The 26,853-nt window shown below is 47.2% G+C and overlaps 1 protein-coding gene across 6 annotated transcripts in view; it reads right to left on the bottom strand.

The window, feature by feature from the left end:
* TOX2 (TOX high mobility group box family member 2) overlaps positions 1 to 26,853 on the bottom strand; it is a 157,713-nt gene that overhangs the window by 46,074 nt on the left and 84,786 nt on the right. For all 6 annotated transcript variants that reach the window (XM_045362992.3, XM_065523184.2, XM_045362993.3 and 3 more), the window contains one exon: positions 20,512 to 20,757. In XM_045362992.3, the coding sequence (XP_045218927.1) occupies positions 20,512 to 20,757 (246 nt within the window). The remainder of the gene's footprint in view (positions 1 to 20,511; positions 20,758 to 26,853) is intronic.

Here is a 26,853-nt window from a genome sequence, read left to right as displayed (position 1 = left end):
TGTGCCATTTTATTTTAAATCCAATCCACAAAGCTACGCTTTGGGAAGAAAGTAAAAGATGTAAGAATACTCCATTTCAAAATTTATAGGATACAGCCAAAGCCATACTAAGAAAAAATGTACAGCCATAAACTTTTTATTATTAAACAATAAACAATAAAAGTAAATGAATTAAAGGATTCAAAATAAAAAATTTAAACATCTACAGAAAGAAGGGATTAATAAACATAAAGGAGGAAAACATTAAGAAAGAGAAAAGTAATAGAATTGAAACATAACTCTGATGCTTAGTCCTCTGAATAAAACGAATAAAACAATGTAGATAAAGCAATAAGATGGATAAACCCTGGGTAAAGATGAACAGAAAAGAGAGGGAGAAACTACCAATATATGACTTTAGCATTATGAATCAGGGTGTAATTATAGATACAAAGACCATAAAAGAGATGAGGTAATACTATCTACAACTCCATGGTAATAACCGTATAGATTTCAATGTAATAGTCATCTTATGAAGATGGTATAACCTCAGTACAGAAGTATGAGATCTCAGTGTAATAGTCAGTAGATCATAGTGTAATAGATTACTCAGTAGATCTCAGTGTAACAGTCATCTTATAAAGATAGTAGAACCTCAAGACAGAAGTATGATAAAGCTATTTTATAAAAAGCCAGCCATGGATACATTTTATCACAGAATTTGGGAAAAGTAAAGACACATGATTATGGAAAAAAACTCAGGAATATAAAAGAAAAACCCTAAGTAACACTAAATCAAATCCAGTCTCATATTAAAAAATATATGTATGTTGTATATGCATGCATTTTTATAAGTGTACATATACACGCATACCATAATCAAGCCAAACACGTTAATACTGGGGAATCTATTAATGAAATTTCCCACCTCAGTGTACCAAGGAAGACAGATGATCTATTCATCTCAATACATACTAAATAGGTACTTGAAAACGTCAACAAAAACTATGAGTAAGCTGAAAAATTAAGGATGGTTTTTAAAAGATGCTAAAGAAAACTGACTTCATGCCATCAGTGAATTGCATTTCCATTAAATTGGGTGAGGAGGCAGGGATCACTGGTCACCGATATCAGCACTAGAAAATAAAGTTCAGCTCCACGCAACGAAACAACAGGAAAATGAGTTACAACCACTGAAAAGTATCTTCTCTGTAGATCCGAGGGCATTTCTGTAAACCCCCCAAATCTCAAATTCTAAAAAGTTATACAATTTGAGACAGCCAGATAAAAATAAATATCAGACCATACGAAGATTCAGAGACCTGCTGCTTCTGTGAAGTTCTCAGGGGTCCAGTCAAAGTCAAAGACAAATGTCTGCATCTTGCTTCCCTACCACAAAAAAGGAAGTGCAGGGCCCAGGAGGCTTCTTCAGGTTCTGAAGGCTCACATTCCACACCCAGGGCTATGCTCCAGCCCATGTATTAGGTGACATGGGGAGCAGAACAGGACAGAGCTCCCCAGTGGTCCAGGTTTCAATGCAAGGAGACCTACCACGTGGGCCATCGGATACAGCAGAGCCTAGGGTGTTGACTGGACATCTCAGTGATGGGATGAAATGTCGTTCAGAGCTTATAATAGAAGTATAATACAGGTGCCCAGGATTCTGAGTACAGCCATACCATTTACAGAACATAATTAGACTTTACTTTTAGGAAACAGCTCCTGGAGTGTTACCAGGCTGTGCTGGAGATGGGACACTTGGCCACGGGCCATGGATCTGGAGTTGGCTATTAAGAGGTGGGTTTGGTTGGACAAACCAACTCATCATAACATCAGAGGCCCCCAGCAGCAGTCCCTCCTAAGATGGAAATGGCATATTCAGGACAGAGCCCAAGCAGGACCAGAAGCATGAGGACACGGAATGGGAGGACAGCCCGGCCTCTCATGTCACATGCCATAACTGTACCGGGCTCCCTCCCACAGCTCACACCCATGGCTGTATTGAGGAGTGCAGGGTCCTGTGCAACCAGCTAAAAGAAGAAGAAAGACCCACGTATGATTTACAGATGAGTCGGGTCCATACAGAGGCATGAGCCAAAAGTGGACAGTGGCTCTATCACAGCAGCATGCATGGAAGTGGGGCTTGAAAGCGATTAGAGAGGAGAAGTCTTCCAGGGAGGTGGTGATGAGCTGTGGACACTGCACCTAATCGTGTACTTTGTGTGGAAGGAGAAGTGGCCTGAGATGTGAGAATATACAGTCAACTCTCACTATTCATGGTAGTTATTTTCTATAAAGTCACTGCAAACACTGAATTAGTGAATACTCGTTGCTCCTAGGGGAAATACAGGATTGGGTTCCCACGAGCCCCTGGTCACAATATTTTTATCAATCGATCAATACGGAACCTTGTTTGATGTGTGTTTCTGTTCAAAGACACCTCACTGAATATATATTGTTAATTCATTAACATTGAACTCAGCACTATAACTCAAGGCTGAATGAAGCTTATCTGACACACCTGTTTTCTCCATAAGGCACATTCCAGCCTTCTTGCATTTAGGAACACTAGACAGAACAATTCAGTACTACGTTTGGGGGCCATTTTAAACAGTGAAATCGGGAACAAACAAGCACAAAAATGCAAAAAACATAGCACTAAATAGACCACAAAAAGGATACTTGTTTACAGTACCAAGGCTAAACCGGAAGGCAAAATGTCCCTTTGTTTGCCCTCTGCTGGGGACGTGCCCACTGGATGACTCACATTTTCTGCTGCTCTGTGCATGTCTGCAAATGACCACGAAAGCACGGCGAGTGTTGATTTTGGGTTACAAATGGATTTCAGTGAGTAAATAATATTTATCAATTTACAAATACAGAAATTCTCCAATTATGAGGATCCGTAGTTTACAGATTCACCGGCAATGGCCCATGCCTGGCTATCTGCTCAGGGGACTGGCGGCAAAAGAACTGTGGTCTCGGAGACAAGCTGATCTGGGATGGCGGCATACACATGGAGATGTGGGAGTGAGCCTAGGGCGTGATTTTTTTGAATCGTGCATTTTACCAATCCAAAAGCATTTGCCACAGAAGAGGCACTGACGGTCAAGGAGATGAAATGGCTCAGGCTGTTGACGGTAGCCACACTTCACCACTGGCCACCACAGCACTGGCACTGGGCACATGAATGGAGTAGCCAGGGTGACAAAGATGAAGGATCTAGATGAACTCAGTGGCATGAACACCCATTTAGCAAGGCCAATCTAGCTGATGCTGCTCTGAATGTCCAACGGGTCAGCAACAGAGACCAGTTCTGAGCCCTGAAGACCAACCAGCCACCCAGTAGCTGGCTACACTGGATCCCTCCGATCATGGACAGATCAGCAGTGCATCCCCTTGGGGACAGATGTTCTGGGCATGAGGTTGTGTCTCCTGTCTAGAGAGCCTCAGCCAGCACTACTCTCTGGGACCCTTGAGTGGGGCATCCTTGGGGTCCACCCTTATCCCAAGCACGCCTTCCCTAGAAGGTAAGGCTGAGCAAAGGCCTCATCCATAGGCCTGGAACCCCACACAGCATAGCATCCACTGTGACAGTGAAAGCAGTGTGGGAATGGGCCCCTTGCCGCGGGCCCTATCACATATCCCACCATGCGGAAGCCACCAGCCTCAAGGAATGCTGGAATGGCCTCTTTCAAGTGCAGATGAAGCCTCAGCTTAGAGACGCCACTCGGAAAAGGCAGGCTGCTGTCCTTCGGGATGTGGTACTTGTATTAAATCAGGGACCTCCCTATGGCGTTCTGAACAATACATAGTCCAGGAGCCCAGGGGTGGAAACAGGAGTGGCCCTGCTCACTATCCCTCCCTAGGATCCCCTAGGGGTATCATGCTTCCTGACCCTGCAGCTCTGGGCTCTGCTGGGTTGGAGGACCTGGCCCCCAAAAGGGGGTGCACTCTTGCCAGAGAACACAGCAACAGTTCCAGTGAACCGCAAGTTATGGCTGCTGCCATGGTCCTTTGGACTTCTAATATCCAAGGGCCAGCAGGTGAGGAGTCACCATCGTGGCAGGGAAACTGGTCCCACAGAGCAGGAGGAGGAAGGGCTGCTGTGATTCAACAGGGCAGGGAGGAATCCATGCATAGCCCAGGTGACCCTCGTGAGCGCTTCCTGGAACGCCCTTCTCCACTGCAACTGCGGGTGGACGTGTGCAAGAACCACGGCCAGAAAGTACATGATGGCCTCCCAAAGTGCTGGGATCCCTTCCCTGCCTCCCTTCTGTCCCTTCCTTCCTCTATCTTTCCCTTCTACCTCACTTCCTTCCTTCCTTCTTTCTTTCCTTTCCTCCCTCCTTCCCATCCTTTTTCTCTCTGGTTTCAGACCTATATCATGGTCTGAAGCACCCCCGACTCCTCTGGCCTTCTCTTCCTCCCCCCACCTTCCTTTCCCTCTCTCTCTCCTCTTACATGTCTAATCCCGTCTGGTGCCTGCTTCTTGGTAGACTCCAACTAATGTACAACTAGAATCTGTCTTTGGGAGAAACATTTTACCTGTTTGATAGAAACACACTGAGGACTTGCTTGGGGTGGAGGGTGGACACCAAGGACACCCCACTCAGGGGTCACTAAGCTCATTTCTAAGGAAGCAGGTCCTGCCCGTGGAGGAGCCTTGGTTTCATGGGCACAGAGGTAAGTATAGGGGAGATGCCAGGGCTGAGGGGCTCACAGTGTGACAGAATCGAGAGGAGTCCCAGGCATGGAACATGCCACAGGGCAGGGATACACTCACAGGCCTACAGTGACTGTGGCATCATAAGGCAGGGAAACGCAGAAATGAGTCAACTGTTTGTGCCGGGTACCCCTGTGAGACCACGCGGGCATCCACTGTTAGTTCACCAGTGCTTGAGAAGGTGGACTTCCTGAGGGAACCAGAAAGGATACAGAGCCCTCCATGTGGTTGGCAGGGAAGAAAACAGAGACAGCTCACACGTAAAGTGCTTAGAGACAAATAATAGCATTGCCATGGCTCCCATGCTGGGTACTTTATAACTATGACAGCATCTAATTTTCAAAGCAACTCACAAGGTAAGGATGATTAACACATCTATTTTACACACACAAAAAACACTAAAGTTCACAGGGCCTGGGTAACTTGCTGAACACGCATGTGGCTGGAGAAACTCATTTAAATCCAGGTCTCTCCAAGTCCAAGGCCAGTGACATTAATTCTGGCAACGTGCTGACTCCGTCTCAGCAGGGCCATGGGCACAGAGAAGACAGGGAGAGTCCCGGTTAAGGGGCTGTTCCCGAAGGACAGTTTTATCTCCAGTGTCATCGGCCGGCCACTGCTCACTTGTGCTGTGGGTGCGTGCGTGGGTGGCAGGCCTTCCACCACGTGCTGAGGGCAAAGTGAGCCTGCTCTACCACATCTGGAATTCATTTTGCAGTGGGTTATGGGAAGATACAGTTCTGGTTTAGTGTGATCAAGGTCACTTAGGCTGGGCGTGGTGGCTCGCACCTATAATCCCAACACTTTGGGAGGCCAAAGGGGGAGGATCACTTGAGGCCAGGAGTACAAGACAAGCCTGAGCAACACAGGGAAACCCCATCTCTAAAAAATAAAAAAAATTTAAAAATTAGCCAGACATGGTGGTATGTGTCTGTGATCCCAGCTACTCAGGAGGCTGAGGTGGGAGGATTGCTTGAGTCAGAAAGGTGGAGGCTGCAGTGAGCCATGATTGCACCACTGCACTCCAGCCTGAGCAACAGAGCGAGACTCTGTCTAAAAAAAAAAAAACCTAGTGGAAGCATGCAGGAGGGCACAGCCAATGTACTGGCTAGAGTTAATCTGCTTCTCAGAGCAGGGATACAGAAGCAGAAGGTAAGAAGGTGTCAGGTTCACAAGGCAGACAAAAAGGGAGTGGCTGGGGGTCTTGTGTGCTCAGGTCTGGGGTTCCCAAAGGAGAAGAGGAGTCCTGTGGGATGGGGTAGCGACCATCTCAGGCTGATCCTTCGGTCTCAGAATCTCGGTTTATGGCCCCATAATTTGCTGTTACCCTGTGCTTCTGACCAAGGTCTGGTTCTTCTGGGCCAGTTGCTACCAGTGCTGCAAATGTCTAGTTTGAGTCTCTTTGTTCACTTGATCACACTCTGTCCTCCTATGATCTCGAAGAATGGGCTTCGCTGATCCATCCTTTCCCTAGAATATGCACACCCCTCTCCCCCATAAGCAGTGGGAGGAATCTTGTGTTCTGGTCACACAGATGTCCCTGATACCTCCCCTGCCCTAGGCCCCCTTGCTTTTCCCTGTTGCATTTTTGTTCCTGGTTCTACTTAGGCCCTTGATGCACAATTGCCCATAAAGCAGCACCCCAGGATGAGGCATCGTGCAATTCAGGAAAACCTGGAGTCTTTCTGACCACAGGCCGGGACTGTCATCCTGCCAGAGGGTCTGCTTCAAGGCCTGTGACAATGGGAGGCATACAGGGTAGGAAGGAACCAGGAACCACAGGCAGAGGTGTTGGTCCTCGAGATTCTCTGGAGGAAAAAGTCTGCAACCATCGAGAGTGTGATGAAACCCCCAAGGCAAACAGAAACACAAGCGCGTCCTATGTGTCCTAAAACAATTGAGAACTCAGGGCTCTGCGGAGGATGACCACAGTCCAGTAGTGCTGGGCTGGCATTAGAAGACCCGGAAGGTGTGGTTAGGCATGGGCTGCTGGGCCCAGCCAAGTCTCCCAGTCACCAGGTCTAGGGAGGAGCCTGAGAATCTGCATCTCTAACAGGTCCCCAGGCAATGCTGCTGCCGCTGGCCTTAGGATCACATTTCCAGAAGCAGCTCAGCAGTAGTCTGTCTTGCTGGATCCGCTGCTGGGAGAGTGGCTGCCAAAGGCACACACCTGCCCCTTTCTCAAGAACCGCCCTTAGCCAAGAGGGGCCATCTTTTTTTTTTTTTTTTTTTTTAATTTTACTTTAAGTTCTGGGATACATGTGCAGAACGTGCAGGTTTGTTCCATAGGTATACATGTGCCATGGTGGTTTGCGGCACCCATCAACCCGTCATCTACGTTTTGAGCCTCACATGCATTAGGTATTTGTCCTAATGCTCTCCCTCCTCTGGGGGGCCATCTTACGTAGAAAGTTATGCAGGAGCTCCACCTACTCCTGGCCTGTGACCCACGGCTGATTCACACTTCACACTGGGGAACAAATGCCAGCAACTCTGTGGCCTAATCCACACTGCAGCGCTGCCTGTGGGACGAGGCAGACTCCCCTCTAGCGCGGCTTTCGATAGCATCTCTAATGTCTCATTTACTCTTCACAACAACCCTGGGAGGAAACTGTGGCACAGACAGGTTAAGCAGCTTGGCTGAGGTCACACAGCTGGTTACATGTGCAGCTGATGCTGCCTGACCTTGGAGCTCTACCTCCTCACCTGGTGGCTCTCTGGAGCCAGCTGTGATCCACACCCTCCAGGGACTTGAATCTCTTCAGGAGCTCATTCATGAAATGCTTTAGAGGCCCCCTCTCCCTTGAGCCTTTCCACAACTCCCTGGGGTGATTTGGGTTTTGTCCATTCAACAGGTGAAGAAAGTGAGGCCGGAAGGAAAGTGACTTGCCTCCCACAATATCTTAGTGGTGGCAGAGACAGGAAGTTAAACCCAGGCTTCCTGATTCGCGGTCTTGTTATCAGTTTCCGGGGTGACAGGAAGAACTAACCATGCTTAGTTGGTTAGTTAAAGATTCCTCAGGACTCTAGCATCCCAGTCGCACAGCTCCGCCCAACACACACACCCCATGACAGGTTCTGACTACTCACCTGACATTCCTTCCCTTTTTCCTTGCTACCAGGAGTTTGGAGACAGAGCCATTGAGCCAACATTTTTGCCCTCCTAACCCTGTCTTGGCTAAGAGCTTTGACCAACACCCACACTCGAAAGGGTCCCACCTTTGCCCACCATCCCAGCTCAGAGGCCTGGGCCAAGAATAGGGTGAGGGATGTTTTTGTGTTGAGGACATAAAGCAATTGGGGTCAGGGGAATCAGGGTCCCATCCTGTCTCCACCACTTCCTAGCTGTGTGTCTTGCGACAAGTCCCCTGCCCTTTGAGTCTTGGGAACACCTCTGTAAATGAGCAGGATTCCATCTTCCTTAAAGTCGATGGGAGGGCTAGAAGAGATGAAGGAGACTGCAGCGTAAGACAGAAGAGGCTACAGGGTCCCCATGCGACCTAGTCTCCAAAAATGGTGTCGCATTCTAGTTTGAGGTGTTTACAGAGGCATTTATTTTTCATTCATTCATTCATTCTTCAGTCAGTCGGTCAGTCAGTCAACAAACCTTTTTCAGACACCTGCTACATCCCACACATGAAGCAAAGCATCAGAAATATTAATTGGCACGTTTGATTCTCACAGTCAGTCTGTGGAGCAGACAGCATCAGCTCCATCTCACTTGAGTCTTTGAGAGAGAGAGAGAGTAATTCACCCAAGGTCACCCACTGGGGTAGAACAAGGACCCAGGACCCCAGACTCCCACTTAAGTGCTACTGCTTGGGCAAGCAGCTGCCACTACCACAGCCCGGGCCCCAGCCCAACCCAGCTGCTGAGCTTAAATCTCTGACGGGACACGCTTGTCCTGGAAACGCTCCCAGCCTCCAGTCTTCCATAGTGCCCCAATACTCCCTCCTAGAGCTTTAATATTTAGATGAGCTGTATTTGTCTTGCTGCCTTTTATAAAGACTCCGAGTTCTAAATGGACAAAGCCACAAGATGAGAGAAAGAGAGCTCATGAGACTGACTTTTTATTATCCAGCCAGAGCAGGGGGAAAATGACTCCAATAAATCTCAAGTTTTATGTGCTCCAGACATTCTGCCGAGCCAAAGATGGCTTCTCAGCAATGCCGACGGTACATTAAAAGCTCATTTTCCCAAACATGGTCCTGAATATGCACTCGGAGGAAAGAGCCATTACACCCAGTAATATCGAAGCTGCAGCTGACGAATGTCACTGTGATTTTCCCTGAATTCTCCCTCATGACTCAGGAGCAGCTCTCAGAGTTCATACCCTGTTAGGCTTGGCATCCTGCCTGGAGTGGAAGTTAAACACCTGGCCCTTGCACTCAGCCTCGAGTGCTCTGATTAGGAGCCCAGCAGGGGGTGGAAAGGGTGGGTACCAGAGGGCAGCTGAGCGACCATAAAATATCACAAATTGTTTTATGAATTTCAGCGGAAGGGGTAGTGATCAGGTCTGAACAGGGAGGTCCACACAAATAGGAAATTTCTTCCTCTCAAGCTTTCCCACTGTCTTCTGGCCCCCAAGGCTACCACCTCCAGGAAGCCTTCGGTGCCGGGACTGTCCTCTGAGCTCAGCACCTCTTCCATTTCTTGTTTTAAGCTGCAAGTGCCTCACACTTCATTTTGAGATTATTTATGAATACGAATGGCTCAACTCAGAGCTGGGCAGATAAAGCGGGTCTCCATTTTGTCCCGCTCACTGCCTTGCTCATTCACTGATTCACTTTGGAAGGCTGCATAGGCTAGATATGGAGAGCCCAGGCTGGGGAGTCGGGCTGCTTGGGTTCAGTTCCTGGCACCATCATTTTGATAACTGTGTAGCCAAGTCATTTACCCCTCTGTGCCTCTGTTTTCTCATCTGTAAAATGGCAACAATAACAGTACCTCCTTCTCAGGGTCAAGGATTAAGTGAGATTATAAATAGAAAGGGTTTAAGTAGGTGCCAGTTCCATAGTAACTGCTAAATAAATGTTACATGACAGTTATAAATAATTCACCCATTCGTTTAGGAAAAGTTCACTGAGAGGATACAAGGTCAAATAAGGTGTGGTTCTTGACCTTCAAAGGCCAAGGTGAGGCACCTGGCCCCGTGGGCATGAGCAGTGCTGCAAGGGGCTGGCCATTGTGACATTCTTGGGGACGCTCCACATGGCACTGAGCTGCCCACGTCAGCTCTCGCCTGGCACCGAGGTGGTGAAGCTGAAATAACAGCCACAAGGAAAGTCGGGTTGACGCCAAGCTGAAATCACGGCCGCTGTTCCCTGCCCGCCACTCCTAGACAGTGAGCACCCCAGGGCATCTTTCAATCTTCTGCAGCTTAGGCCGCTACTCAGCAGACAACAAAGGTTCACCCCATACTCATATTCAGCCAGGCAGGTGCAGGGAGCACTGGGCTTAGAGTCAGAGGCCCAGGTTCAAGTTCCAGCTCTATCCTTTTTCTGGCTATGTGACCCTGGACAAGTAATTCCCTTCTCCCATTCATTAGTAATTAACAAACAGACATTGAAGGCCACCTGCTAACCAGGCCCTTTGCTACATGCTGGGGCCAGAGAAAGACACAAGGCCCGGGCTCAGCCTTCAGGCCATCCAGGGGCATTTACCGCCGCTGGTAAATGCACAACTACATATTGCCATGAGTTCAGACTGATCCCACCTTAATTTACATTTCTGATATGTTGTTCATCATGGTTTTCTGTGTTAATCTTGCCTTTTCAAAATATTTCATTAAAATGCTATTTTTATCTTGATGACTGAGTTTTTGGACACACCCTTAAATTTTATGGTTGAGGCACGAATCGCACATGCCTCACCCTAGTTCCGGCCCAGAGCATCAAGGCAGCCTATGTGATAAGATGACTTCTGAACTGGGTCCTCGTACAAGAACAGGAGTTCACTGGGTGGACAAGGGGGAACAGCCTTCTCAGCAGAGCGAACAGCTGTGGAGGCTCTAAACCAGGGGTGACTTTCTCCCAGGGGATGCTTGGCAATGTCTAGAGACATTTTCCATTTTGATTTTGACTACGGTAGCGCTACTAGAGGCCAGGAATAGCGAGTAGAGGCCAGGAATGCTGCTAGACATCCTACAAGGCACAGGAGTCCCCCAGTAACAGAGAAGTATCCCACCCAAAATGTCAGTGGTGCCGAAGTTGGGAACGCCAGTGCTAAAGAACACAGGTGGGAAACACCATGGTTTAAGATGCTGCCTCAGGCCAGGTGTGGTGGCTCACGCCTGTCATCCTGGCACTTTGGGAGGCTGAGGCAAGCGGCTTGCGTGAGCTCAGGAGTTCGAGACCAGCTTGGGCAACATGGTGAAATCCTGTCTCTACTAAAAATTAAAAAATACAAAATAAAAGAGATGCTACCTCAGCCTGATCCCTTGGCTCCTTTAAGCCTCAGTTTCTGCATCTGAAAAATAGGTACCCTAACGGTTCCTAGCTTAAAGGGTGCTGGGAGGAGGGAATGGCGCCAAGAGTCTGCAGAGCAGGTTCTCAGTGAATATCTGTGCCCCCTCCTCTCCCAGTGTGAACACATCCCAAACCGCAGAGCAAACAGTTCTCAAAAGAGACAGCGTCCCTGGTTCCAGAGAAAACTGGGACATGCAGAAGAGCATGTTTTGTTCCTTTCCGACCTTTCTTATAGGGAAAACCATGAATCTTATCTCGTCAACAAACGTGATCCTGTTCACGGAAAACCAGCCAGTGTGTTAGCTTATCACTGGCCTGAGTTTTAACAGGGAGTGAATTTTTATGACCGAGTTGTAAACCTTTGCAAAAACCATTTTTAAACTAAAGAACGCTGACAGATTCTTAACTACTATAGCTGCTAAATTAAGCATGAGGGATGGGATGGGGGGTTTACGAAAGAAAAGAGAAGTGCCCTAAAAGAGTTAGTGGAGGTAAAATAATGTTCATTAAAAATAGAAAAACAAACACATACAAAAAAATCTTTTGTGTTCAACTTCACACTCGTACATCATAATGTTCCAGTAAAAGGCCATTTCCCCCTGAGATAATAAAAGAATTGAATTTTTCCTTATCGGTCATCTATTTTTCTAGCCGAAGCTATTACTCCCGCTCTGGGGTTGCTAGGCAACAAGAAATATTAATAGCAGCTTTTATTAGCTTAGCTTTTGCAGCCGAGTACCAGAATGAGAAAATGGGAAACATAAATGTGTTACATAAATCTTTCAACCTTTCAGAGCCGGTGTTAGTCTCTGTTTCCATAATGATTTATTGAAGTGATGGTTCATTTATGAGAAAAACGAGTTCAGGGTAAGAAAACGGAGCAGTCCCCTGCAGGAGTGTTTGAAAATAAATAATTATAGTAGGGGAGCAAAAGCTGTTTAAAGCCATTTTTCTGAGTTTTATAAAATGTAAAAAGATGTATTTCTTTCGCTTACTGCCTCTGAAAAACAGGGGCCAGGAGTTTCATCCGGACTCTGATAAATACAAAGGAAGCCCTGGGTCTCTGGTTACCACTGTTTAGGACCCTCACAGACCCGTTTGGGAGATCAGTGCTCCCCCCGCTTCCATCCCCAGAGGGACGTTAGACAAAAACATGGCACCTTGGACAAGCCCAACTCAGAGGTGCCCCTGGTAACCTCCTGCTTCGACTAAGATGGATCCTTCCCTTGGTCACGATGCCAAGAAGCAGTGCATCTTGGGCCCCCACTTTCTTGGCAAGCAGTGGAACTGTCACTTCGCTATTGCTTTTAAGCTCTAAGCCCTGACAGAGGTCCTAGTGTAATTAATATGCCTTCCCCTGCCTGTCCCCAGCTGGGGGCCCTCCCGCTATCCCCAGCCACCTCAGCCTCCGACAAAGTTGGTAACCAGCAGGTCAGCCTGGATAAACTTAGAGATGAGGCTGAAGCCACCCCAACCCCGTCAATGAAGTGGATAAAGTAATAAACAGAGCAGCTGACATTTACCAATTGCCTACGTGTGACACTTCACCTGCATCGGATCGCTGACTCTTTATAAACTCCTATGAGGCAGGTAACAACATCTCCATTTACAGATGAAGAAACCGAGGCTCAGGGAGGATCAACCCCTTGCTCTGGGTCACAGCGTTGGGGGTAATGAGGAGGGGAGCTGGGATTTGAACTTAGGTCGGCCTGACCACATAGCCTATGCACCTGACTACTAGATGATACTGTATGCCAAGAAACCAAAAATGCACAGAGAAAACCCAAAATGTCATCACGGTAGGTTACAAAATTAGCTACACATTCTTGCCTCTCTGCGTCCACGCCCTCCTACGATGTGACTCTACCATTTCTCTCTTCAAGAGGTAGGATCTATTTCTCCAGCCCTTACTCTGGGATTTGCCATGTGACAGGCTTTGACCAATGCGTCAGGGGCAAACAGGATGCGTGCAGAGGTTTGAAAAGTACTGCACATTGGGGCATACCCTCTCTTGCTACCCTGGGCACCCTGTGTCCATCACCATGTGAACGATACTAGGCCACCATATGATGAGAAGACACACATCTCTCTTCCCCCTCCCCCTGCTTTTTTTTTTTTGAGACAGTCTCACTCTCTCACCCAGGCTGGAGTACAGTGGCATGATCTTGGCTCACTGCAACCTTGGCTTCCCTGGTTCAAGTGATTCTCTTGCTTCAGCTTCCCGAGTAGCTAGGACCACAGGTGCAAGACACCATGCCCAGCTAATTTTTGTATTTTCAGTAGAGATGGGGTTTTACTATGTTGGCCAGGCTGGTCTTGAACTCCTGACCTCAAGTAATCTGCCCATCTTGGCCTCCCGAAGTGCTGATATGACAGGTGAGCCACGATGCCCAGCTTTGAGACATAAACCTCTCATCATGAGATATGAGAGTGACCAAATCGTTTTCCTTTGGTCTCAGCTGACACTGAGTCAACCATTGCAATGTCAATAAGGCCATTCTAGAATAAGCAGCTGCAGGCAGGCTGTAAGCTGGACCTCAGAAATCACCTGAATCAGTCCAGATCAAAAGAACTACCTCGCTGACCTGCCGAATAATGAGAAATCATAAGAATTTATTGTTTTAAGTCACTAGGTATTGGGGTAGTTTGTTACACAGCAAAAGCTAACTGATACAATCATAAGACAAGACCAAACCAAAAATGTTATGTATTAAGAGTAATGAAACGAATAGGTTGGACTAGGGGGTCCCTACTGCCCCCTGTGTTTCAGAAGACCAGAGGACCAACGGTTGAGGGTCTTATTTCCTTGTGCCTGTAACTCAGGAGGGCATTCCTATGTCTCAACTTGTGAGAATCTAACAGGGATAGACCATGCCTTCTTTGGGGAGGAGGAAAGTGGCAGGGAAGAGGAGAGAGAAAGGAGATTGGAGGGGAATAGTTCAGAATAGGAAGAAAATGGGGGAGGTGTTAGGAGGTATATCGAGGATCTCCCAGAGTCAATACCCAGACACTGTCCCTAAGTCCAACGCCCTGCCCCCAGGATCAAGTCCCCACTCCCAATTTTAAGCCCTGCCCCCAGGCTCTGGGCACAGGAACCATCTCTAAAGCAAGGGGGTCAAGTGGCAACTAAGGTACAGCTCAGCCCCCTTCCCAACAGCCTAGCTCAGAGCACCAGCATGGAAAGGCTCTTCGCTTGGGGTGGGGGACCCTGGGCCACAACCCCTAGCCCTGTGTGAGCAGCACGAAGGGCCTATCCTGGCAAGATGCTTTGGGACAGGGACCTAGAGCACAAAGGATCTGAAACACAGCACTAAGTACTGCGTTTGATAGGATTTGAGCCCCCCTAGGCCAGTGGTATGTGTGATGTTGGTAGTGGGGGGACTATTGAACTTCAAATCCATGTACTTGTCTAGTACATCACTGCTAACAAAACAATTATACCCATTTTCCTATTTGTGAGTTCACCAGAGCTGAAATCCCAATCCCCATTTCATAGATAGGAAAACTGAGGCTGGGAGAGAAGTAACTTGTCCAAGATCCCAAAGAAAGCAAACAGGAGTCAAAGCTGGGAGGAGAATGCATGAATTACACCTGCATACCTCTCCTGCACTAAGTGAGTCCCACAGCAAGACCACACAGCTCCAGGGACCCACAGGGCTTGGTGCAGGAAAAACCCACATTTCCCTGATCGCCAGAATCTATGGCTACTGTCGGGGGAGCTTTGCCAGAATTCATTTCTGGTTGGGTCCAGCCTCCATCTGCCGAGGCTCTCCCAGGAGTTTCTCTGGTCTCACAAAAGGTGCAGGTTCCCCAGGAATCTGTCTGGGAACGTCCAACTCTGTCATCTCCCAGGGTAATTCCTCTCCTGGGTAAGCCAGGAGCATAAGCTCGAACATTTCCCAAGCACGACTCCAAAATAAATGATTTCAGACTCAACAGAAGCAGCTTAATAAATTCCACTCTTCGAGTTTCTTTGGGTATTTTAGAAACTGATTTATACATACAATATCTCTCTCGAAATGAGACAATCAACACAGGATAAAATTATTGAGTTATGAAAATCAGGGTCAGACAGAGGTGCAGTACTTTAAATTAAACTGGCAAAATATATCTTTCATACTAAATTGACTCTTTTTGTCTTGGAAATGAATGTTTAATCAGTTAAGATGCTCAAGTGGAGGGAGAAACCTTAAGCATATTTAATTTTGTAAAAGGGGTTCGATTCCAATACTGTACATGACTCCTGCTAGCTGCCATACCTTTAAACCAGAAGACTAACTCCCACACATGCATGCAAGGCTGAACAGGCCAGGGCAGGGGACCAGAAAGAATTGGTGGCCTCTGGGATCAGAGCCAAAGGGGCTTTGGCATTTATGAGATGGCTGTCAAATGCCTTGGCCTTGCCCGCCTCTCCAGGGATGACATCCTCAGTGTATCTCAATCTGTGCAGACAATGCCTGAAGCACCCTGGCCATCAGCACATCCTCTGTACCACCTGTGACTCTGCAGCCCGGCCGCACCATCCCTCAGTCATCTGGTAAAACTGAGAGGTGGATAGATGACAGGGGATAGAGCTGGGTTTGCATTCTGACCTTGCTGTTTAGGAGCTGTATGACAGTAATTCATTCACCAAGTACTTATAGAATCTACTCTGCATCAGGGGACACTTCCTCTAGGAAGTGATAACCCCACATCTAAGGGGCCTCTTCCGGGCACAGAGCACCACACGCTGATGTTATTAGAGAATGTACCACAGTTTAGAAATCGGCTCTTCACCTTCTCTCCATCGGCACCAGGCGTCCCTCAAGGGCATCTTGTAGGTCCCAAGCCTAGAACAATGCCTGTACCTAGTGGGTGCTCAATGAAGGCTGTCACACAGCTGAGGATCACTGTGGTAGGTTGAAAAATGCCCCCCAAAGATATCAGGTCCTAATCCTTGGAACCTGTAAATGGTACTGTATTTAGAAAAGAGGGTCTTTGCAGATGTGATTAAGGATCTTGAGATGGGAGATTATCCTAGATTATCCCCAAATGCCCTAAATGTCATCACAAATGTCCTTAGAAGAGGGGCAAAGGGAGTTTTGCTGACAGAGGGAAGGCAATGTGAAGACAGAGGCAGAGATCAGAATGATGCAGCCACGAGCCAGGGAAGACCAGCAACCCCCAGGAGCCGGAGGAGAAGCAAGGCTGGGTTCTCCCCGACAGCCTCTGGGAAAAGTGAGTTCCTCCTGACACCGTGATTTCAGCCCAAGGAGACTGCCTCTGGACTTCTAGAGGTGTGACAGAATAAATCTGTTTTTTTAAGCCCCCAAGTTGGTGGAAATGTCTTAGAGCAGCCGTGGCACACTAATGACCTGCCACGTTGGGGTCTCCATCCCTTCATGATAGTATTATCATGATCCCTCGGTTTGCTTCTTGGGGGGATTATGCAAGAAAACATTTGAAAGCCCTCTGCACGGTGCTTGACACCCAGCAGGTGTTAACACCAATTCCAGCGTCACCCACGTAGCGTGTATGCCCACGCACATAAAGCCACGCCCCTTTGTCCTGTGGTTCAGATGAATTTAAAAACTTCGTCTTGAAGAGCCCCTTGTCTCTCTTCACCAGATAGTCCCCACACATGTACATCTTCTTATCTGGTTTTCCCAGTTGGTCCGGGTGCCCTCCCCTGGGTAATAGAGTTTGGCTTATCTTTCATGACATAAAGAGGGAATATAAAATTCAGTGAACCCTTGCAAAGTCTGACTAATGGAAGAATTAAGGCTATCTGAATTTGTGAAGCCTCTTAAACATGAGCTAGTTTTAAAGAAAATCTGGGAAGCGACTGCGAGTGCCTATTTGGATAGAGCACAACAAAAGCATTTCCTAGGAGGGGAGATTAGGGGGTCATCTTTGATAAAAAGATAACATGCTTTGTAATGATCAGAGCTATTATAATCAGGTGGCCCTACAAATGTACCTGAGGGTGTCTGCAGTCTGCTCCTTTAGGTAAATGAGACTTAAGGGAAAACACTGCCATTTAGTTACAGTGGGAATTCATTTTTACTACAAATAACAATAGCAAATGCTCATTGAATGTTTACTCTCTGCCAGACATTTGCTAAGACTTTACATACATTATCTCTGATACACTTCATCACAATCTTCAGGTGGGTACGATTATGATTCCAAGACAAGGGAACCGAGGCTTCAAAGGTGAAGCCAGGATCTAACTCGGGTGTCAGGGATCAACCACCACCCCACACTGCCTCCATTCACCCCAGTACCAAAGGCAGCGACACAGTGGCCCCAAACCGTAGCCATGCTCACCCCTGCACCACATCCCTGCTAGCAGATGACAAGGTGCTCACCTGACCCTGCTCTCGCTTGTATCACCATAAATCCCAAACGGGGATGGTCCTGAGCAGTAAGGTCCCTGCTAGAAAATGAGCCCGGTAAGCAAGTAAGGTACAAACATTCTAACGAAATGGAAACCCATTTATGCCTAGTGTTCCATTATTGAAATGCTAAGCATCTGGGAGTTATTTATATCCTACTGCTCAAGTTCATTGCCAAGGTCTGAATGCAAAAATTCAAAAAATTGCAACCTCAGGCATAAATGGGTTAAAACCATTCCAGACATGGCGGTGTGAGTCTGAATCGCTAGGGTTGAGAGAGAGAAGAGGAAGCTGAGGACTTGCATTATGGATGGACCCACCGGGAAAAGATGTCTGCAGAAAGGAGCATCCATTTTCATTGAACTCTTTCGTGAGAACCAAACACTATAAAATGTGGATCTCAAGTTGGTTTCCTCCCATCCTCCTTCCCTTCCTTGTCTCCTTTTATTTCCCACCTAGCTTCAAAAACAAACAAAAAAAACGTGACGTGCCTTACAAAATTACACAGAGGACACCAGCTTTTTTAAACAAGGAAGTTTGGTGGTAATAAAAGAAGAATAAACAAAATACAGTTGAGATCGTTTGACTACAAAGCCACGTCCTAAGGTCCCAGGGGTCTGCCAGAATTGGGCCACAGATTTGACTGTGGCTTCTGAAGAGTCATGGTAGAGGTAGACACAAGCCACCCCAAACCATGAGATTCTGCTAGGAAAATCAACTAAGCAGCCCTCCTCCTGTGCCACAGGTGCATGTGTGACTCAAGATGACAAAATAGTGAACTGCTTCCTCCTAGACGTAGTGGTCTGTCCAGCGATGCTGTCATGGTCTTCTCTGCCAGAGATGTCAGGGAAGATGCTGGCTGCCAGCAGCCATCAAGCCTGTTGTGTGGAAATGGGCCTTGTGACACTGGCGGGGTTCCTGGATTGAACCATGCCTGAAACCCTGTATCCACTCCCTGGATATTTCAGACTCTTTTGCATAAGTTTGAGTTTGGTCCCTGTCACTTAAAAATGAATGTAAGAGTCATGACTAGTACATAATATTAAGTGTGAAGGGGAAAATAGCAAAAATAAACACAAGTCCCGGTTGTTGAGAAGCAGCACTAGAATTCCCTTAAGGAGATTTTTTCCATGGTATTAAAAAAAAAAAAATGCTCTACTGCTCTACCATTCTTCTATAGATTTTGATGGCTCAAATCAGCCATTATTACTTTTTTTTTTTGAGACAGGGTCTTGCTGCGTGGCCCAGGCTGGAGTGCAGTGGCACCATCTCGGCTCACTGCAACCTTTACTTCCCAGGTTCAAGCAATTCTCGTGCCTCAACCTTCTGAGTAGCTGGTATTATAGGTGTGTGCCACCATGCCTGGCTAATTTTTGTATTTTTAGTAGAGACAGAATTTTGCCATGTTGACCAGGATGGTCTTGAACTCTTGCCCTCAAGTGATCCGCCCGCCTCGGTCTCCCAAAGTACTGGGATTAGAGCGGTGAGCCACCATGCCTGGCCTCAAATCAGCCATTCTAAGGATATATATCTCCTTAGAATGGGATTCAGGACCCTTATGATGCAGGCCCTGCTGAGCTCTTTCATCTCCTCTCTCTCTCCTTCACTCCAGGTCCTTCCTCTTTATCCCAATAAAAAGAATGAACCACATACCATTCCCAAGCATGGCACGAGCACCCTTGCTGCCCTCCTTTTGCACCTGCTATTCTCCTAATCTGGGAAAGGTTCTTTCTTGCCTTCGTCTGCCTGCTACATTTTTACCTATCCCATGAACTTTAACTCAGTAATCACCCTCTTCTCTGGCAGCTTAAGCAAGATACAATTTTTTTTAATTATATGATTCCATTTCTATGAAATGTCCAGAATAGGCAAATTTATAAACACACAAAGTCAATTAGTGGTTGCCTAGGGCTGAAGATTTCAGGGGGTGGGTTGGGAGTGACGGCCAAAAATATGATGTTTCTTCCTATTGTTTTTTTGAGAAAGGGTCTTACTCTGTCACCACGGCCCTGACCTCCCGGGCTTGAGTGATCCTCTCACCTCAGCCTCCCAAGTAGCTAGGACTACAGGTACATGCCACCACACCTGGCTAATTTTTTTGTTTTGTAGAGACAGGGTCTTGCTATGTTGCCAAAACTGGTCTTGAACTCCTAGACTCAAGCGATCCTCCTGCTTCAGTATCCCAAACTGCTGCGGTTACAGGCGTGAGACACCGTGCCTGGCAATACAACATTTTTCTTTTCTTTTTGTGATAGGGTCTTGCCATGTTGCCCAGAGTGCCGTGCCTTTTTACAGGCACGATCCCACTACTGGTTAGCAGGGGAGTTTTGACCTGCTCTGTTTCCGATCTTGGCCAGTTTACCCCTCCTTAGGCAACCTGGTGGTCCCCCACTCCCAGGAGGTCACCATATTGATGCCAAAGCTAGTGCAGCCAACTGATTTGCATAGTGCACTACAGCCCAGAACTCCTGGGCTCAAGTGATCCTCCCACCTCAGCCTCCCAAGTAGCTGAGATTATAGGTACACACCACTGTGCCTAGCTAGTGGTTCTTTATGGGGTGATGAAATGTTCTAAAATCAATTGTGTTAATGGTCACACAACTCTGTGAATATACGAAAAGCCATTAAGTAGTATACTTCAAATGGGTGAATTGTATGGAATATAAATTATACCTCAATAAAACTGTTAAAAAATAAAAATGAGATTATCCTATTAATAAATAATGCAAATCAATACCGAGATATTGTACCCAGAGCTCCAGAAGGAAGGAGCGTGCTGACATTAGATTTCTCTCTATGCCCACCCGCCGTGTCCCACAGACTCCCACGCAAGCAAACTGCTGAACCCAGACCCTGCCCATGAGTAGAGGGTTCTTATCAAAACATCAACATTCTTCTGCTTCCCTCTCAACCCCCTCCCTGCTGTCATCAGCAGGAACTGCAGCAGGTGACAGGGACTCACCGTGGGCAGCTGGCCCGACAGCAGGTGGCTGTCCTGTGCTAGCATGTTGGATACCATGATGGCTGGGAGGTCCATGGCCTGATAGGAGTAGGCAGGGAGCAGACCGTTGGGGGTGAGGCCGTGGCACAGCGAGTGGTAGCTGGCTTCGTGGTCCCCGAGGTGCAGGAGGGATGGCTCAGGGAGGTTGGGAGGTGTTATCGGGGGGATCTCATAGTCTTCGTTGTTCTCGCTCTGGCTGTTGAAGGTCTAAAACATCAAAAAGACATGTTGGTGGGGGGTCAGTGCCTTACAACCACAGAACACACCCAACAACATCAATGACAGCAACGACAATAACGATAGCAACCCTGTGGCAAAGGAGAGAAGGGATGACGCCTCTGCAAAGGCAGAGGGTCAAGACGGTGCCCTGACTTGGTCAGACTCCTGCCCTATCCCCAAACAGATGTTTCCTCCCACCAGAGGCTCTGCACACAAAAGCCTGCCCTCCTGGAGAATGGGGGCCAGCTTCCCATGCTTCTCTCTGGTTTCCCACCAGATCTGGCCATCACAGCCCACCTTGGATCCATCTTTCCGGCCCACCCATTTCACAGACGGGGACTCAGGTCCAGGGAGGAAAGCAGTCCATCCAAGGTTGGGGGAAGAGTTGGGAATGGAGCTGACGTGTCCTGATTCCATTCTTGGTGATCTTTCCAAGGAAGCCAGGCCATTTTCTCTTGTGCTCCCAACACTCAGCCCGGGGCTTCTCAGTCTTTCCCATCTTGGTAAATGGCACAAACATCCTCGCAGGAGCACAAGCAAGAAACCAGGAGTCACCTGGGCACCTTCCCTTCCAATACTTCCTTGTTTATTTTTTCCCACCTTGCCAAACTGTCCAGGAACCTCCAGGACAACGCTGAATAGAAATGGTGAGAGCAGACATCCTGGCCTTTTTCCTTACCATAAAGAGCTCAATATTTCACCACAAAGGATGCCATTTGCCACGGCTTCTTTGAGGTATTCATTAGCAAGCTGAGGGACCTCCTGGTGGGTCAAAGTGTGTGGCTTTATTAAAATCGTGCACGGCTTTTCAATTTTACCAAATTCTTTCCCCCTGCATCTACTGACAGGTTCAAATGACCTTTCTCCTTCAATTCAGTTAATGTAGTAAACATGTAATTTGGCTTTCTAATGGTAGATCGATCTTGCATTCCTGGAATAAACCCTATTTGGTCATGACATATTATTCTTTTTATAGATTGTTGGGTTTTGTTGGCTGATGTTTTGTTTAGGACTTTTGTATCAGGTTCACAAGTGTGACTGGCCTGTAATTTTCCTGTCTCATACTGTCCTTGTTGGAGTTTTAGTACCAAGGGTACATTGGCTTGAGGAGTCATTCTTCCATTTCTACACCCTGGAAGAGATTAGACCTAGCAGAAGAGAGATGTGTCAACTGGAAGATAACTCAGAAGAAATTATCGAGAGTTTGGCATAGAGGGTCAAAAAGGAAATATGAAAGAGAGTTTATGTGCACAGCAGGCAGAGTAAGAGTATCTAATGGATGCCTGTTCAATCAGCATTCTGGAAGGAGAAGAGAGAGAGAATAGGTCAGGGGAGAACTGAGGAGATAATAGTTGAGAATGTTCCAGAACAGAGGAAGGATATCAAAGGTAAATCTACAGGTAAATGTTTTTCACACTTTTTCTTTCATTTTTCAAATGAACATAAAATAACGGTACATACTTATGGGATACACAGTGATGTTTTGATACAAATAATGCATAACGATCAGATCAGGGTAATTGGCATATCCAGCATCTTGAACATTTATCATTTGTGTTGGGAACATTCAATATCTTCCTTCTAGCTCTTTCAGACTGTATAACTACATAATATATTGTTACCTACAGTGCTAAATCTTAATCAAGAAATATACATAGAGGTGGGGGGAAACCTAAACCACAATAGCATGTAAGAAATAACATCTTCTAGCATCACCGTATTGTTTGTCAAGAGTGTGTGTTAAAATAGTGAAGGTCACTGAGCCTGTCACAGGACCTGGTTGGTGGTGGCCAGTCCCAAGTGTCTGCTGGGTGAAGTCACTGAGCAGTGGGGATAGCTGGGTGTGCGTACAGCCTGTGGCAATGGCAGAAAGCACAAGACACCTAAATTCCATGGGGAGGAGCCCTACACTACCCTTTACGGTGGTAGACCAGACTGAGAGGGTAAGTGCCTTGCCACCCTGGGACCCACCACCGGGACCCAGAGCCCATATGGCCCTTTGCTCATTGCCTCCCTCTGCAGGGCTGCAGTGGGATGATCTCACAGATGAGCAAACAGTCATCTGGGAACAGGCCATGACCGTGCCCACCTTCCTGCTTCACCTTAGCCTTCTCTGTTCTCATGCTAGGGTTCCTCAGGCTGTCCTGAACTCCCCTCTCTTCCTGCCCTATGCTGCCTCCCCAGGTGGACCTCAACCAGCCTGGGTTTCGATTCTCATCTAGGTGCTGCATTTACCCTCCAGCCTTGGTCACTCATCTGAGCTCCAGGGCTGAGCCCCTCCATGCCCAGTCAATGTTCTCATTTGTTGATCATAATACCCCTTCCCCTGCCGTGCCCCTGTGTCCTCCCCCATCTCATCAAGTGACACTACCTTCCATCTAGTTCATAGAACCACGAACCTGGGAGTCACCCTCCGGCATCTCTCAAATCCAATGAAACGCCTCCAAAATATCTTTAAAATCTGTTTCTCTCTTACTGCCGCTATCCTAGTCCAGGCCACCACCACCTCTTACCAGCCCTTTTCATTGGTCATTCTGGGCTGCTCTATTCTCTTTCTGTAGCCAGAGTGGTCTCTATCAAGATGATCATCACAGGCTGTCAATCCTACATCAAATGGTGAGCTCCCCACTGCCTTCAGGATGAAGTCCATAGTCCCAGATTCAGCCCTGGAAGTCCTTGCATGGCCTGGCCCCGCCACCCCTCTAACCACAGTGACCTCTCCTGCCTCTGGGCTCTCCCCTATGTGGTTCCCTCTGATGGACTGCTCCGCCCACCACGTTGTCTCTCCCATGGCTCCTACTCATCTCTCCACAATAGATTTTGTTTAAATGTCTTCCCTGATACTCCAAGGTAGATAAAACCCCATTTCACACACCCAAGATCGCCCAGAATTTTTCCTTGGAGGCACTCATCGTATAAGTAGTTAACTGACTTCTTGTGTGATTATTTGTCTGATGTTTAATGTGAGTTTTACTCCCTATATCCCCAGTGCCTCGGTCAGAACCTGGCACAGAGTCGGAACACAAAATAAGAGCTCAGAAACAATAAGTTGACCTGTAATCTCAGCACTTTGGGAGGCCAAGATGGGAGGATTGCTTGAGCCCAGGAGTTTGAGGCCACTCTGGGCAACATGGTGAAATCCCATCTCTCCAAAAAAAAAAAAAAAAAATTCGCTGAGTGTGGTGCCATGTACCTGAAGTCCCAGCTACTTCGGGGACTAAGGTGGAGGATCATTTGAGCCCAGGAGGTCAAGGCTGAAGCGAGCTGTGATTGTGCCACTGCACTCTAGCCTGGGTGACAGAGTGAGACCTCATCTTAAAAAAAAAAAAAAAAGAGTTGAATTGCCAGCCAGGTCCTGGGGTGGACGCCATAAACATGCGTCTCACTCAAGCTTCATAACTGCCCTGGAGGTGGGAACTACTGTCCCTATCACACAGGAGGCAGTGTGGTGCAGTGGTTAAGAGCCAGGCAGCTTGGATTTGCATACTGGCTCTGCCACTTACTGCCTGTGTGTGACTCTGGGTACATTACTTACCCTCTGATACAGTTTGGATATTTATCCCCTCCAAATCTCACGTTGAAAAGTGACCCACTGTTACAGGTGGGGCTAAGCCAAAAGTGTTTGGGTCATGGGGCAGATCCTTCAGTAGTGGCTTGGGATCCTCCCTGTGGTAATGAGCAAGTTTTCGCTCTATTCATTCACGCAAGAACGGGTTGTTTAAAGAGACTGGCACCTCTTCCCCCCTCTCTCTCATTCTTTCTCCTGCCATGTGACATGCCCGCTCCCCCCTTCACCTTCTGCCAAGAGTAAAAGCTTCCTGAGGCCTCATCAAAGCTGCGCAGATGCAGGGGCCATGCTGATACAGCCTGCACAGCCATGAGCCAATCAAACCTCTTTTGTTTGTAAAAGATCTAGTCTCAAGTATCCCTTTATGGCAATGCAAAACAGACTAAAACACTTTCTCTGTGCCTCAGTTTCCTCATGTGTGAGAAAGCGGGTAATGACAGTATGTATCTACAGGGCTGCTATGAAGAGTAAACAAATCAATAACATGTAAGTTTCTCAGGACAATGTCGAGCAGTGATGTCAGTGTTAGTTATTGCTATCCTTGTTGCCCTTATCTGGAGTTTCAGAGATGGTGGGGACTTACCCAAGGACACAGAATAAGTAAACAGTGGCACACTGGGATATGGGGGACAGGGACACAAGCAAAAGGTAAGTAGAGTCAAAATGGTTGCAGGTGGTCATGAATACTCTGATACTATGGGGGGACACACACACAAGGGATTGTATAGGAAGCATCAAAGGAGTAGAGTCTTGCCTTAGAACGGGCAGAGGGGTTGGGAAGGCTTCCTGGAGGTGGTGACTCTGAAATGGAAAGCTAGCAGTGGGACTCCACTTTCTGGGGTGATACGACATCTGTGGCTTATTGCCACCTAAAGAAAATCCGCTCCCAGCCCATCTCGTGGTCAGGCTGAAGATACACATCACCCTGTGGTGCTCAGACCTGTGTTATGTGAGTTGGGAACATTCATGAATGAGGATCTTGAGCCAGTGAGCTGCTGTTTACTTATTCTGTGTCTTTGGGGAAGTCCTTTAATTGTCTTGTCATCAGTGCCTAGCACAGTGCACAGTAACGACTCATGACAACACAATAAATGGGCACGGAAAATGGGGGAATGTCCCAGGCTCTAGTTTCAAACCACAGCTGTCCTTCCCAACATACTAGACACCCCTCAACCACCTGCTGTTCCTGTGTTTGACTGCCACCTCCCTCCTTGTCCCTCAGCATCTTTACAATAGGTGCTGGCACAGAGCAGGTGCCCAGTGAATGCTAAGTGATTGCTCAAGTCCATTCATTTCAGTCAAAAAACAAAACTTCAATCCACTGGAACTGGCCCAATTGACCAGAAGCCTTTTGGAAAAATAAGCATATGCTGCATCAAAATATTGGAATCACACAATTATGACAATTCACTTAAAGAGGCAATTAGCACACTTAAAAATAACGAAGCATGCAAACATGAACATGCCTCTTCTGAATGCAATCAAATCCTACATGCACGACACTGAACATAAAACAACTCGTCCTGAGTACCTACTATGTGCCAGGCACTGAGCCCAGCATGTCCATATACATTCTCCATTTAATTCATACATGTTCTGTAGAGAAGTGATTATCTTCATTTTGCAGATGAGGGACATGGAGCTTAGAGAGTAGAGGTGTCACATAGCTAGATCTTGGTTGTGATTCAGAGCCAGGTCTTGTGACTCCAAACCCAGTATTTTCCTACCAAATTGGCCATTCCAAGGTGCCTAATTTTCTCTCTACCACTGGCATTCTCATGAAAATATAGAAAGAGATGCCAATTCGTGAGAGCTTTCCCAGTTAAAAATATCAGTAAAATCTTACAGGAAATCTGGGAAGAGTTACCTCTTCCTTTCCACTCATTCTTTCTCAAACCCATTCCAATCATGTTTTCATCCCACTTCCACCAAAACTGCTTAGGAAGGTCATCAATGACCTCCATCTTCTTAAATCCAGTGGTCAATGCTCAGTCTTCATCTGGCCATCTTACTTGACCTTATCAGTGGAATTTGATATAATTAGTGCATCCTCCTCCCTGGGAACAAACTTCTTCACTTGGCTTCTAGGACACCAGAGATATTGGTCCTTCAACATCACAGGCCATTTATTCTGTATGTCCTTTGTTGGTTCCCATTCTTCTCCTTAGTCTATTGATGATGACATGTCCCAGAGCTCAGATCTTAGACCCTCCTCTAAACACACTCACTCCCTGGTGCTCTCATCCAGACTTGTGGCATTATGGACCATCTGTATGCTGCTGAGCTCCAGTTCTTACCTCCAGGCCAGACCTTCCCCTGAAATGCAGACTCATATAGCCCACTGTTATTTGTCCTTCCCTTTAGATGTTAATTGATATCTCAAACAACTTAACACATTTAAGAGAGAACCTACCCCTCCCACAGTCTTCTCCACCTCAGCTAATGGCCACTCCATCCTTCTGGATGCTCAGGCCAGAAACCAAGGTGTCATCCTTGACCCCTCTCTTCCTCTCACA

This window comes from Macaca fascicularis, chromosome 10, assembly GCF_037993035.2.
Source record: "Macaca fascicularis isolate 582-1 chromosome 10, T2T-MFA8v1.1".
NCBI lineage: Eukaryota > Metazoa > Chordata > Mammalia > Primates > Cercopithecidae > Macaca > Macaca fascicularis.
This window is presented reverse-complemented; position numbering and strand designations above follow the sequence as displayed.